This window comes from Schistocerca piceifrons, chromosome 8, assembly GCF_021461385.2.
Source record: "Schistocerca piceifrons isolate TAMUIC-IGC-003096 chromosome 8, iqSchPice1.1, whole genome shotgun sequence".
In the NCBI taxonomy this organism is placed as follows: Eukaryota; Metazoa; Arthropoda; class Insecta; order Orthoptera; family Acrididae; genus Schistocerca; species Schistocerca piceifrons.
In genome coordinates, this window is record NC_060145.1 from 418,887,693 (window position 1) to 418,904,213 (window position 16,521).

The window sequence follows — 16,521 nt, forward strand, 5'->3', positions numbered from 1 at the left end:
GTCCCCCATTGAGCATGTTTGGGACTGGATGAAGCGTCATCTCACGCGGTCTGCACGTCCACCACAAACGCTGGTCCAACTGAGGCGCCAGGTGGAAATGGCATGGCAAGCCGTTCCACAGGACTACATCCAGCATCTCTACGATCGTCTCCATGGGAGAATAGCAGCCTGCATTGCTGCGAAAGGTGGATATACACTGTACTAGTGCCGACATTGTGCATGCTCTGTTGCCTGTGTCTATGTGCCTGTGGTTCTGTCAGTGTGATCATGTGATGTATCTGACCCCAGGAATGTGTCAATAAAGTTTCCCCTTCCTGGGACAATGAATTCACGGTGTTCTTATTTCAATTTCCAGGAGTGTATATCCTGATGTTGTTGAGATGAGAGAGACATGTCCTTGAACACATATTTAATTTCATTTGTTTTTCACTTATCCAGGAGTGGTCACACATTGTTTGTAGAAAAGGGCATAATCATTATGAACAAAATTTGAAATGTCACAAAGTTTTCACCTTATTACACATACACATGCATGCCTGACCCTCCCCTCCCCCTCTATCACACATACATATATTTAATGAATCATGAATCCTATTGATAAACGGAACCATTGGAAAAATACAGTAATCCAACAATGCAAGGACAAGGCTTCTTGTATAACACAAAGTCCTTGTAATGATATGCAGCAAGAGAGCCACAGGTTGCAGTAAAGCATGTGTGTTGTTTGCAGGTTATTGCTGTTAAACTGTGAGGAGGTAAATCATAATTTATGTGTTGTGTCTTAAGTTTTTCTGTATAGACAGTGATGTCATTTACAAAACCTGTCATCATTGCCAAGAGTGAGAAACTATTGCATCCTCAATTCATTGCCCTGTCAGAACAAAATTAATTTTGGATCATATGGAAATTAAAATGCACATTTATTTCTGTTTGTTAATTGGAAAACAGATCTTATACTCACCATAAAAGTCAATGCGGCCATCCCCATCAACATCCACTTCTTTTATCATGTCTTCAACTATAAAAAGAAATAAAAAAGTAGTAACATTTGCAGGATTAAACATAAAACAGATTTTTAACTTATTTGTTGCAGGGAATACTTATGTATGTACAGCACCATGGCTGTATGTGGAGAAATGCAACTGAAGAGCAATGCATGGAACACTTTAGAAGCATAGGGAATAGCTTGAGGACCTCCACAGTGTTTTGATTACAACAAACCATTCAACTAGAGGAGATATGCAAAGAATTTTTGTTTGGTCAGTCAAAGCAATATATTTTGGTTCTACATCCGTTTTGGTAATCTGCGTACTAATTTGGCATCAATAATTCAACACTGCAAGCAAAGCTGTCTGAACATGTAAAACACCTGAATGAATCATTGATAAATTCACATTAGAAAAATATGACATTATTCTTTTATCTTCTTATCATTTTGTCAAATGACATATTGGTATTTTATGTTTGTAATAATTTTGTCTCATCCCATTTTTCTTTATTTCACTTAATCCCCATATGCAACAAATGTGTATTAGCAACCATTATTGTTGGGTCCCACTGTGTGCTGTTTGCAGTTAATTTTCTTAGACTATTACTAGCTTACCTCTTAGTTTAAACATATATTTTTTATTTGCTATGAAATATCTGGCAGTTCTCTGAAGTTTTGCTTCTCATAACAGAAAAGAGAACTAAACAATTTAATGTTTCATTCTCGGATACTGATTCTTGAAATTATTTTTTTGTGTGTAATTATTGTGGACAGAACTGTCACTGTAATTACATTCTTTATGGTTGTGAGAATCATCCATGGTGTACTGTGATGGTCTGAATTTTAAATATACTTCTTTCCATATGTTCTTTTCCTGTTTTGTGGATAACTTTCCCCTTGAATATATTTCATTAAGAAAATTTATAACAAAATATTGCTTGCTTCAAAGCTTATTTCTCAGTAATATCAGTTCATTTGCTTAACTTCAGCAACTTCTTTCTCAGCTTAATCCTGGGTGAGAAGGAACTTGAATTACCACGTAAAATTTATGTTATCTACCTGAAGGATCAAAAACAACCAATTTCTTAACCAGCAGAAAATAATAAAAAACACAATTCAAGAAGCAAAGATTTTTCTGACAGAATTTTAACCTACAAGAAAAATAATTAGATTTCATGGTTTATATTAATGTATACCAACTTACTTTCTTCTTCAGAGAGGTCTTCTCCAAGACACTGAAGGACAGCTCGCAGATCTGATGCACTTATGTAGCCTCTGTTGTGCTTATCAAATACCTGAAAGTTGAATCACAATGATATTTTCATATTATGTGCAAAATCTGTATTGATCTAAAACAATGAACAAACATAGAACTTATAGAACAAATCTTTCACTAATTAGCAGAATGTATGCTGTGTTGAAGTTTCATGGTAGAGTAGTTCAAAACTTTTTACTACACCATGACTCAGTCTGGCCCACTGCCTTTCATGTGAACTTCCTCATAATAACTGAGGTACGATGGGTATTTGAGAGTTACGTATTATAAAGGATAGAATGAGGATCGATACTAGTGCCCACTCTCCACATTTTTGCCTCAGTGTAAAAAAACTCACATCCAGACAGTAAAATTGAAGTTGGCTGGGAAATCCATAAGCCAATTACGAAACTTAAGTGCTAAGTTCTTCCTCTTTGTCACAGATGGACATCCTACCATTATTAAGGGTACCATAACTGTTCAACATGGATGACTGATCAGTGGATGCAATTCTGTTTTGGATTTTTGATCATGTTGACACTGAAGTGAGGAGTGAAAACCAGCACTATACCTCTCAAATAGCAGCAAGAGGTTGGTGAACACAGCACTCCCAAATCAATAATCCCACATGAAATCACACTGTGGGATAGTGTGGAGAGGATTGGAATTTTACAAAGAACAGTGACGTACTTTTTAGTGACCAGGAACCAAGCTATCATTCTCCTTCCCTCACTGCTAAGTTCTGACAGTAAAAACCACTGGAATTTGGAACAAATCACATGATCATTGGGATTGTAATGTACGACATCAATCTTGACATTGGAGGTAAGTCATTAATAGTATGTGAGTAAGAATAATTCAACTTGTTATTTATGTGTGAACTTGTTCTGATTATTGTATTAGCACCTGTGGTAGGATGACAAGTGTAAACAATACATGGCTGTGTTGCATGCATGTAAAGTGAATTGATGTGTTTTTGTTCTTTTTAATTTAAGTGAGAGAAGATAGTCAGGGCTAGGAACCACTCTATGTGCACTAAGTGGTGGTGCATCTTCAGTATCTCTTACTATGAACAGATTACAATCAACAATGTTTTCCATCTTTGTTTCATATGTAATTAATTGATTTATACATTATGCTTTATAGACATCAAAATGAAACAAAATCTTCAGGAATGTGGAACATGTTAATCAATATATTTTTGCAGAAAAGCTATTATAACATGATTTTATACAATGCACTTAATGTGAACTTGTACAGAAGCAAACAAATGCATATGTGTAACTGCCTCTATTTTTAAGTCACTCATATAATAGAAAAGACAAGTTTTGGCCTACCATCACTGTAAAAATTTCATCATAGATATGGTGTCTATATTGGAGAAAGCTCGAAAATAATCCAACCAATATTTCGATTTGCAAAGGTGGTGAGAAAGTAGGATGGGGAAGAATGTATGGGACAGAGATGACAAACCCTACCAGCATCCTAATTGTATCTCACATTTCACAGAGTTATTTCTTGTGGCTATCTTAAAATATGGAGGAGAGTGGCAGTTGATGGAAATTTGCAACAGCTTTGGAACTGATGTCTCACATGTGACAGACAGAGTTAAGGAAAAATGTTTGTTAAATAAGACAGGAAGTGTGCAAAAATTGACTGCAAACTGTTATGTTGATAGTGCTGACTATGCAAAAACAGGTTTGGATGACAAAAGTTGATGAGACAACAAAAAGACCAATTACATCCATTATGTACTATGTTGTGAGAATTGCAACTGTTAATTAGAATGAAAAATAAAAAAAAGTTCTGTGTCATTCACATTCATCAGAAAAGAGGACAATAAAGCAAACAAAGTAAATGAAACATCAGACATACACGTATAAGATAGTTGTAAAACAGAGTAACATAGTAAAAAATAATATTTTGGAACAACTGTTTTGTTTTTGTGAGAATTATTGGGAGAATATAGCATCAAAGGAGTTCAAAAAGATAACAGAGTGATGGTGCATCACTCTCAAGAGCCTATAAATAAGCAAGGAGAGGCAGTTCTTAACATCTCAACCTATACAGCAGGTAATTTGGATCCAAAGACATGGAGGTGAATGTTAAGAATAAAATTAAGATAAATTATTTACTTGTAATTAACAAAGGTGAAGTAGTAACCAGCTTGATGTTTAACAGATCAAGACTTACTCACCACCGAGTGAGAAACAAAAGGAGGAATTCATCCATGTTATGAAACTGTCTGTATGTTCAAACAAGAGGATGATTGTTACGCAGTTACAAAATAAGAACTTTACCACAGTATTCCCTCTACGAGCAGCAAAATTGTTCAAAATTATTCAAGGAATGGTTTGATTTTAGAAGTTATAAAAGCCTGTTGTAAATGATTTACACATGTGAAATGTGAAGAGAATAAGAATAGCATCAGTATTATAAAAAGAGATGAATCTCATGATACACACTATTAGTCATTCAAAAATGATAGAAAGTAAATAATTTAGGAGTAAAGGACATGGACACACACACACACACACACACACACACACACACACACACACACACAACCACAATGTGCTGGCTGAATAGTGAATATTTATTCACTATCAGCTGTACTGATTTTGTATGTGTGTGTAAGGTTGTAACCAAAGTTAGGGGCTTTCTCCATCTCATTTGTTCACCTATTGATGACTCAACACCTCCACTATTTGGTGAGTTGTTACTTGTACTCCTGAATTATTTACTTTCTGCCAGAACCTTCCATACCATATTTAACAATGGTAGAAAATTGTTCTTACAGAAATCTTACCCTAAATGCATCACGGAGTTCCTTCTCTTCTTGGTCTGCAGTTCTTTCAGCTGTAGCACCCATGTTAGAGACAATTTCAACGAACTCTTCAAAGCTGACGTTACCGTCACCTGTTGAAGCAAAAGATTTCATTTCACAAGTAGCTGTACATACTTAACACAATAAATGATGCCGAAACTCTTCACCTGTCAGTCCTGCATCCTTAAACTACCAAACTTAGATTGTTGCAGTGTTTTACAGTATGTTATGAAAAATGAATGTTTGTTGTAAATAGAATACTATACATATGTTTTAATATTAATAAATATATGTTGCATATATCAAATCATATCACAGGTATATACACAAGTGCTTGATGTGGACATCCATTTGTGTGAGACATCAGCAGTGGAAAAAAGACCGTTCTGTATTTTACCTGGAACATTATTAGTATGTTATGTTACAAGTCAGACTATTTCATAACATTAACATTGTAGGAAAAGACAAATTACTACTTATTATAAAGAAACATACTACATTGCAGACAGACACAATTAAAAGACACTTATTGGAAGCTTTAGGCCACTGTCTTCATCAGTAAAAGAGTGAGACACAATAATCACTCGTACACACAAGCAAGCACACCTCCTACACACATGACCAGTATCTTGGGCCGGGATGCCAGTGTTTGTATGAATGTGTGTGTGCACGCCTCTCTCTTTTATTGATGAAGGCAGTAACCAAAAATTTTACTTAAGTGTCTTTTGATTGTGCTTTTCTGAAACTTATGTATCTTCCTTATGGTAAGTAGCAATCGGTTTTTTGCTACATTGTTGATATTCCTGTCTTGAGTTTCCAGTGTTTCATTTCATAACTTTCCTACTGTAGATTGAAGCATGAATGTTGTGGTAACAGTTTCACTAAGCAAATATCCCAAGAATAACTTAATCTGCAGGATGCTCCAAAATTATCTTTACGACTTTGATCACATATATTTCAGAAACAGAGATAGCTAGAGAGGTGCAGCTTGCAGAATAATATTCACACACACCTAAAGCTTGCTATCTTGCTTTTTCCCCCCACATTAATTATTGATGGCAAACCCTCCCCCCCCCCCCCCTCCCCCTCCCTCCAGCAGACAGCACAATGTGTGGAATAGTTGTTAGAGACAAAATCTGACACACAGGTCCAGCAGAACTTCCATACACATTTCGGAAATACACCACCATCATGTCTGACTATCACAAAGTGGTACACAAGGTTCAGTGAATTTGGAAACACCATTAAGAGGATGAATTCTGGGCATCTGAGCATGAGTGATGCAGGTTTCAGGCATCTCAGCAGTTACAGTTACCATCAAGCATGGTGCACATGGTGCTACACAAGAGACTGAAGCTTGATTGCTAAAAGGTGCAGCTGATGCACGTGCTTCAACCTGATGATAGGCCAAAGTGCAAAACATTTGCAATTGAGATTCTGAGTCACTTCAACTATAACCTAGGCTATCTCAAAAAGGTGATCTCCATGGACAAAGCTTGCTTTTAAGTGTCCAGGGAGGTAAATTGAAACAATGTGAGGATTGGGGGTCTGAGATCTCTCACTTTCACATGGAAATTTTGCATGACAGCTATGAGGGTGGTTTGAAAAGTTCTCGGAATCACCAAGAGAGGTCAGCACTAGCACAGCGAGTCATTTACATGATATACATTGGACGGTTGCCTGTAAACATGTGCATATCAGTGCTCTTGGAAGAGAGCTGTGGTGGCAGTGATGTCACTCTGTTGTTCCCGCATAGTGATTTGTGAAAATGGAAAAAATCAAGATTCAGGCAGTGATTAAGTACTTTGTAAAGAAAGGTATGAAAGTAAAGGACATTCATGCTGATTTCCACATTACACTGGGGAACTCTGCTCTTTCATATTCAAATGTTGCTAAGTGGACAAATGAATTTAAATTTGGTCAAGAGAGCTTTAGATGATGATCAAGAAATACTGCATCTACCTGGTTGCTTTCAGTATGTCATGCGAGAAAATTGCGAGTTGGGTTTCACACAGCTGATGTTTTAGAACTACATGCTGGTTAGCATTGAGGAGGTCATTCTGTTCAAGATACCTCATTATGTTTGAGCTCAGAATATGCTCTAAGATACTACAACGAACTGACAGAAGTTTCATGGATCATTTCTGCTACCCTTCTTGTAGATGGGTGTGACCTGTACCTTTTCCCAAGAACTGGGCATGTTTTCTTGTTCGAGGGCTCTACAATAGATTATATTTAGAAGAGGGGATAACTCATCTGCAAATTCAGTATAGAATCTGATAGGGATTCCATCAGGGCCTGGAGTTTTGTTCAATTTTAATGATTTTAGCTGTTTCTCATTGCTACTGAAACTAATACTTATTTCAGTCATCTTTGCAGTGGTACAAGGATTAAATTGGCACAATTCTCCTGGGTTTTCGTTTGTAAAGGAATGTTTGCAAATGAAGTTAAGCATTTCGGCTTTTGCTTTGCCACCCTCAATTTCAGTTCCCTTCTCATTCACTAGGGACTGGCACCACTAACAGCCTTTACATACAACCATAATTTCTTTGGGTTCTGTGAAAGATCGCTTGACAAAATTCTGCTACAGTAGTCACTGAAGGCACCACATATTGCTTTATTGAAGCCAAATGCATTTCATTTAGCATCTCTCTATCTATAGCCCTATGCTTTGTTTCACACCTCTTATGCAGTAATCTCTTGTTTCTTTAGAAGTTTCTTTACAGTGACTGTATATCATGGAGGTTCCCTCCCATTATGAACTGTTCTACTGGGTACATCTCTGCCTAGTGCATGGTCAACTATTCTTTTAAACTTGAGCCAGAGTTCTTTTACATGCTCCTGCCGTGTGCTGAAAGTTTCAAGTTTCTCATTGATGTATTACTGTACTGATTTTTTACCTAGTTTACTGAACATATATATCTTTCTGCTTGTTTTAGTTGTTCTTTGTACTTTGGTAATTAGTGTTGCCATAACCACATCATGGTCACTGCTGACAGTTCCAGTGTGGATATCCTCAAGGAGGTCAGGTCTGTTTGTTGCCATTAGATCCAATATAGTTCCATCATGTGTGGGTTCATAACTATGCATTCTAGGCAGTTTTCAGAGAAGGCATTTAGTTATTTCACATGATGTCTTATCATGCCCACCCCTAACAAAACTGTAATTTTTCCTGTTGATTGTTGGATGATTAAAGGCTCCATCAATGAGTACAGTGTGACTGGGGGACTTATCTGCAAGTGAACTGAGGTTTTCTCTAAAGTTTTCAGTTACATTAGGAGACAAGTCTGGCGGGCGATAGAAAGATCCAGTTATCATTTTATGCCCATTCCTGATAATGAGCCTTGCTCAAACAATCTCACATGTAGCTTCAGTTTCTATCTCGCTGGATTTGAGTTTCTTGCCTACTGCAACAAATAGTTCCCCCCCCCCCCCCCCCCTCCCGTCCCCCCTGCATTCACAATTTGCCTAGCCTTTCGCTATACACTTAAATTTTCCCCAAAAAGCTCACTGCTATCAGTTTCAGATTTCAACCAGCCTATCTGTAACTAGTATTATGTGAGCTTCGACACTTTTCGTGAGAACCTCAAACTCTGGCACTTTGTTGCAAATGCTTTGGCAGTTTACCAATAGGATTTTAATATTCTCACCTGTGGGAGGCATTGCTTTAGATCTTATGCTGATACTTTTTGGTTTCCTACAGCTATCATTGTCTGGATTGGATGGAGAGTCACCTAATCTCTACTTGAGGTTCAGGCAGATGCCTGGATGGTTCCTTTGAAAAGGCATGGCTGACTTCCTTCCGCATCCTTCCCTAATCCGATGACCTTGCTGTTTGGTCCCCTCCCTCAAATCAACCAACAATCAGCTACCTGACTAGCAGCCTCTGATGTGTAGTGCGCATCTGAACTAGGGGGACTCTATAGTTTTCATTCCTATGGCACAAGTTTAGGAAGTTGCAGCCTAGCTTGTCACAGAGCCTTCAAAGTCTTTGATCAAGTCCTTCCACTCAAATCAGAACCAAAGGACGAAGATCAGTCCTGGGGAAAATGCTGCAAATTGTGAGCTTCATTGAAGCTCCATGTGCAAGGATAGTCTTCTCAACCTTCTCTGCCAGTCGCTGAAATGGCCTCGGAGCACAGATAACAGGCATCATTTGTTACTAAATGTGCCACAGTCTGCAGTTGGTTGCAATCTGTTCCCTCAATGTCTGCTGGAATAGCCTCTTTAGCATGTTAAATAACGCCCCCAGGCAAAAACTCTGAGAGCACCTGGTGTTCTTTCCTGTCCCTTGCTGTCATTTACCTATGGGGCACCGGCATTCGCCGTACATTTGAACTGCCGACGACTAATAGACAACTACCCTTTTCCGTTTGCCTTCTCATGGCACTAGACAAAACAGGTTTCCACAAATAGGTGAAGTGAGTCTCACCCTGTGCAGGACGCCTAGATCTACCACTGACATGCCACTTGCAGTCAAGTGGACGGTTAATGACAGATCCTGTACTTTCTACAGAGGAGACAGGATCCACAGGTGAGGAGAGTACTTGAGTTACCTCTGGTACCGGGACAGGTATCACAGGTAGACAGTTCTCGGGAGCTCCTCCAACACACTGGTTCCCAGCAGCTGCCAATTGTTTCACAGCAGTCTGGGCGATTTTCAGGTGCTTACCATTCAGTTAAAATTGACGATATCAGTACAAGTTTATCGCGGCACTTGTTAAGGTTCGAAATTTCACAATATAACACAATACAAAGGTGTGTTGATACAATCAATGAAAGATTACGCAGAAGCTGCGTGAACAGTAAAATATGTGAATCTAGAACTTTAAATCACCACACGATCTTGTACACGCGGTCTGACGAAAAGGAAAGTTAGTAAGCCGGCTTTTATATATAAATAAACGTGCGTATTGCACAGACTTATCACTTAGATGATTTTGTGCACACTGCTAGACTGGCATGCCAAAGAAGAACACTGCAGCGTAAGTTCGTCTCAATCAAAATGGCTAAAATGTGCATCTTCTGCCTGTTGCACCTTACATCACAAGTTACGCAAGTGAAGGTGCTTCTTTTTTTTTTTTTTTTTTTTTTTTTTTTTTTGGAAAACAGTCAATACAGATTGATGTCATTTGATTTCATTCATTCTGGACTTATCTCCCAGGGCAGTGAAGTAAACAGCATATTTAGTGGAAGCAAGCAATATGGATACTGTGTAATTTTTATGGATCTTAGTATTCTTATGCTTGCTTTCCAGTACATTTATTCCTTAACGGTTTTTGTTACTGATAATGAACGTAAGTTTGTGATGTACACAGTCAAAATAAAAGACACAAAAATAATCTTCATGTAGACCTTGCCCCCTTGTCTAGCATTTAGAACATATTTATATACTATGGCGCAAAGGTATTGAGCAAGTTTCCATCTAAAATAAAACAAGAAATTGAGAATTCCAACACTAGAAGAAAATTAAACACATACCTCACTAGCCTCTTTTTCTACAAATTAGAATTAAAGATAAGGTGTTTCTGTTGGTACAGGGCTCATAGCAACGCTCAATGTGAAACCACATGGCAAGAAGTAAAATACTGTAAACGTGGTTCAATATTTACAGATGTAGGTAACTATTTTCTCTGAAAAATACATGAACCATTTTACATTAATGTGACCAACTGTAAAAAGCTTGAATAACCACCTGTTGCAGTGTGGACTTGCAGGAAGAGTCAGTGAGGTTCTGGAACTGTGCCGACTCCAGTTCCATGACCAGCTGCACTAGCCTTCACGGCTGAGGATCCATAGTGTGAACAGCCTTATAGAGATGGTCCCACAGATTCCCAGCAAATTTAAATCTAGGGGTTTAAGGTCCAGGGAAGTCATCCTGGTGTTTTCTGAACCATGAACTACAGTGCGAGCTGTGTGATGTGTTGAATTGTCCTGCTGGTAGATGTCATTGTGCCATGGAAAAACAAACAGCATGTAGGGGTGGACATGGTCCCCATGGATAGATGCAGGCTTGTGTTGATCCATTGTGCCTTCCAGAATGAAGATATCGCCCAGGGACTGCTAGAAAAATATTTTCCAGACCATAACACTTCTTTCTCTGGCCTGGAACCGTCTGACGATAGTTGCAGGGCCATATGTGCCAAAATCCATCTGTCCATTTGAGCATGAAACATGATTCATCTAAAAAGACCACTTGCATTACTGATGTAAAAGTTGCAGCATTTATCGTTAATGGACAGCAGCCAGCATGGGTGCATGGAGCAGGCACTTGCTGTGGAGTCCCATTCTCACCAATGTTCACTGAACAGTCATTAAGGAGACACTGCTGGTACCCCTAGGATCATCTGGGTGGTCAGTTGCACAACAGTTACACATCTATTCACAATATCTGAAGTCATCATTCACCCCCGTCATCTATGTCCTGTGGTGCATCACAATTGCCTCAGTGCCAGTTTTGATTAGCACCATTTTGCCATACATGGTAGACTTTAACCACAGTGAGACATGAACAGTTTACAAGCTTAGCTCTTTTGGAAATACTTCCACCTTGGTCTAAAAGCCAATGGCCATACCTTTTTGGATGTCTGACAAATCGCTCTATTGTTGCCTTATGACTACTGCAGTTTTCCGCATCCCCCAGATGTGCTTTATATACTCTCCTCTGTTAGTGCTGCCACATACCATCTTTGAGTGGTTATTGTATGTTGACATCAAACATATACAGAGGCCATATAAATGTGACTGGACCATGTACCTATCTAATGAAATTATGTTGAGATATCAATTGGTAATAAACAGTAGCCAGTTAGTATAACTTATGAGGCAGCAGTTTCTTTCAAAGTACCAGCTTTTTCTGTTGTTTACTAGTTTAAATTTAGGTGATATAAGCATGAATTGCAGTACTAAGCAGTATAGTGATAGATTGTCGACAATATAGCATATAGATTAAATATCTACAATTTCATTGTATTTTGTTAATGTATATCTTTATTCATTCCATGTATCTTGATGGGTATTCAGAATATGAGGATTGAATGAATTTCTCCCAACGGCCCCCTTGCCACGAGCCTGATGACGCACATGTAAGAGTAGTGGTATTTGAATTCATTTTTTGATTCCTCTAGTTTGTCCTAATGGTGATCTCAGACACTCACACAAGATTCAATAACAGACTGGAATCTCGTATTCAGGCTCACCTGGAAATGAGTGACTTCCTCAGTTTTTCCCAAATTTTCGTTCACCTTTCCAGTAACTGATTTTACATGTTCATTCATTAGCAACAATTTCAAGTCATGTGTTGGGCTGGGAATTGAGCCTGGTGACTAGTCTACCTCTACATTCATAACCTGCAAACCATTGTGAAGTGCATGGCATGGGGTTTCTTCCCGTCCCACTTACAGGGTGACAATTATATCGGTAATCTTGGTATTACTCTAATCTGGTCATTATGTACTGTCGTAACCTGCAATGTGAACTGTCAGACGCCAACTGGAATATGAGTTAGTGAGCCCTTTGGTCAGCAGCGGCCTGGATACATGCTGTCGAGAGGGCGTTGGCGGCCTGTTGCTTGTCAGTTTGCCTTTGACCTCTCTCATGATAGGTGCGCTTGGTCCAGCTCCTACTGCTGATCTTCGCACTGCATCTTTACCGACCGGTATACTGGTGACAGCCCAAGTAGCTTATGTATGTTACATGAAATTACTTAAAGTGGACTGATAAATTAATTGATCTATTCAGAACAGAATAATTGTGGAAGAACAGGAACTCCGCTTGAGGCACTGAAGACAAAGCTGTGTTAATCGATCCAGGGGTTAATCGACCCAGGGTTATCCTCTTCCAGTAGCCTAATCTGGATGTTGTATAGAGGGGGAATGTGCTCAGCATACCTCACGAACGTTTGGAGCCTTCCCCTCACTCACCTCAGATAGCTGACTGCACATACTTCCAAGGCATTTCACCTACAAAAAAATCCCTAGTACGCATGGTGTCGATGCTTTGAGTGCTTGGATAATAATACTTGGATATTATTACTTCCACTTTGCGTGCTGAGGTAAACATTAGTACATACAGAATATCCCTGCCCACCTGGTAAACGCATTCTGCAAGCTGTTATATCCAGGGTCACAATTATTGAACTATATGAAAAAAAAACATAAATTAGTTACAAACTACAGAGTGCACACACTTTATTCAACATGTAAACGGCACTACATATATATTTAGCTTATGACATCTTCGATACGCCTGCCATCATTAGCGATGATGTGGTGCAGACGAATAGCGAAATTCTGCATGACCCACTGAAGTGAACATCGATGCTGTAGATGACTTCCTGAGTGGCGGTTTTCAGGTCAGAAATGGTTTTGGGGTTGAAACTTCCTGGCAGAATAAAACTGTGTGCCAGACCGAGACTCGAACTCGGGACCTTTGCCTTTCACGGGCAAGTGCTCTAGCATCTGAGCTACCCAAGCACGACTCACGACCCGTCCTCATAGCTCTTATTCCACCAGTACCTCGTCTCCTACCTTCCAAACTCCACAGAAGCTCTTCTGCGAACGTTGCAGGACTAGCGCTCCTGGAAGAAAGGATATTGCGAAGACATGGCTTAGCCATAGCCTGGGAGATGTTTCCAGAATGAAATTTTCACTCTGTTGCGGAGTGTGTGCTGATATGAAATTTCCTGGCTGGAGCAATCAGCTCAAAATACTTAACGAAGACTGAAGGGTTACCTGCAAAAAGTGTACCTATTTCAGATAAAAGCTTACTGTTTAAATTGCGAGAGAGTACGATCAAGACAAGACAGACATTATTTCTCCCAAACGCATCGTATGTAATATCGTACCCACAGCTACCTACATGATTTCTCCAGGAATAAAACAGTAGTGCTGCTCCGAAACATTGGAAGAATAGTATCTCTCCCTCGGTCGGCACCACACTCGTTGACGGTAATCATCCAGTGTAGTGCAGAACCTCAATTTATCGCTAAATACAATGCCATGCCATTCATTAGCAGTCCTTGCTTCCTGGGCTACAACAAGCGGAACAACAGTATTGCAGGCATACTATTCACAGTTCCACTCACTAGTCCGATATGGCATCGTTTTCTGGCAATACTCAACTCACAGTGTAAAGATTTTTAGAATGCAAAAAAAGCTCTAAGAACAATTTGTGGCCTTAAAAAGATGGCGTCCTGTAAATCCCATTTTACTGAGCTTGTTGTTCTAAATGTTTCAAGTTTATTCATTTATGAAACTATCTTGTTCACTAGGGACTACTTCCTGAAAACAGAACAGAACAAAAATGCACACAACTGTAGTACCAGAGGGAAATCAAATATACATCAAAAATATCACAGAACAACCACCTATCAGAGGAACATAATTAACATTGGCGTAATACTACACAATAAGATACCAGAGGAAATAAAGAATGCTACTCATCCAATATTTAAAGCTAAGCTAAAGGCATTTCTAATAAAGCACTGTTTCTATTCTTTCAGAGAATTTCTGAATACTTAACAAAATTAACTGTAATAGGTACCTATTTTTAGTTTGCCTACTGTTTTGCTAATACTATGTATTATTGTAACTTATCTTCGACCTGTCCAATATCAATTGTACAGTTTGTGCTGTATGATAAAACTGGACCAATAAAAATCAAATCAAATCAAATATTCCCTCTGTTTATCAGATCAATTTCACTTCCGAACATCCCACAAATCTGGATACTGCACGATTCCATCAGCTGGCCAACTGGAGACCCACATTGAGGCCTCTTTGAAATTCTGTCAGGTACTTGATAATGCTGCCTCACACGAATGCATGGCATCATTTTTTTTATGTTACTGTTGTTGACAGGCTGTGGGACTTTCTTATGAATGTAATGCAAGTATGTGCTGAAATATTCGATGATGTTTTCATTTCCATCTGATTAGGAAACGAAGGATAAAATAAGTATTGGTTAGGCAAGAGCCTAAGAGGACAGACCCACTGGCTACAGTTGTGTACATTAAATTTTACTGTCTATTCTATTGTATGGAACTGGGGACCTAGAAACGAGTGAGAGGCTTCGTCCCCGCCGTAGCCCGCAGCAGCACACAACCCCACAACAGGCTAAAGCAGTCCACTCACCACACCCCATCCCCACACCGAACCCAGGGTTATTGTGACTATAAATGTAAGAACCTTCAACATCGCAATGCGTCAGCAATCGTTGGTTAATATATTAAAAAACTAAAAACCCACCTCGAGTGCGAAAAAAGCACCTAGTGTTAAGCGTTAACCCAGGTTTCGGCGTAGATAACTACACCTTCCTGAGAACGACAATAAAACCCACAAGTGCCTAAGAAGACCTTTGTCAATGATTAGAACACCATAGCTATACATTTATAAACGAAAAAGAAAAGGAAAACACAAACAGTACAGCTTTTATATGCAGACATCATAGAACGGTGCAGAAGATACTTATAATTCTGTTACATGAATAAGAAAGTCGCAGAATGTGCTACAAACGCAAAGATGGAAAAAAAGCGCACTTCCTTCGACTCCCCCACTGCGCGTCTTACGGCATGACTACAGTGATAGGTTACAGTTTCGAAAATTATCTCCTAAGGACTTTTACAGTTGATGTGTCCCTAACTCACATATAATTATAACAAATCGTGATAAATTTTAATTGTCCTGAAACAGTGGACTGACATAACATGCAAGTTACAATATGGAAACAACGAAATAAGACGAATCCTCTCAAAATTAACGTGGAACGTCATGTGACCGATTTCAGACGAACGCCAGTCGAAGTCCTTATTTAAGTCACTCGTCATTCTTTGGATATTTTAAAAGCGATATAGCACATGTGCGAAATTGTTAGATATGTAATTACGGAATTTCTTTTGGAAACCGTGCCTAAAGTTTGAGCAGTGTATAATTGTACGCACAAAAGCAATAAAACTACGAATGTATTTCATTTAATGTGCGCACTGTTTAAAAATATTATCTGTTGGTGGTTTTGTTCATTAGCGTCATACACCAGCACGGAAATAACTTTCATATGTTTAACTTTAGGTGAATTCACTATTTTAGGCTAGGTTTCATAATTTCCTTACTCACTATCATGTACTCATGTTTTGACTTCTGAAAACGTGGCGGACGATGGTTCAAATTGCTTCACTCTCATCGCATTGTTGCCTCCTAATGGTATTCTATCTCTTTGATAAAAATACTGCAGCTAAACGTGATCGCTGGGCTGGCATAACAACAGAGAAATCAACGAATCCGATTGCAGCTGATTTCAGTATTGGTATTGTATTTACTTTGTACATTATAGTAGTAATGGCCAAATTCAAAACGCGGAAGAGTATAAGAATCTGTACTCATTGAATTAACTTAGGATGCATGCGAGATTCGATCTTCGATGGTCTAACTCGCAGTCTGACGAATGGTAGGTTCG

General features: G+C 38.9%; 1 protein-coding gene across 1 annotated transcript in view; it reads right to left on the bottom strand.

Moving 5' to 3' along the window:
- The window catches only part of LOC124711597 (neo-calmodulin-like), a 468,518-nt gene that overhangs the window by 13,897 nt on the left and 438,100 nt on the right, over window positions 1-16,521 (bottom strand). Inside the window, exons 5-7 of the mRNA XM_047241753.1 lie at window positions 5,053-5,162; window positions 2,193-2,283; window positions 962-1,018 (exon numbers count right to left, since the gene is read on the bottom strand). Coding sequence (XP_047097709.1) covers window positions 962-1,018; window positions 2,193-2,283; window positions 5,053-5,162 — 258 coding nt within the window. The remainder of the gene's footprint in view (window positions 1-961; window positions 1,019-2,192; window positions 2,284-5,052; window positions 5,163-16,521) is intronic.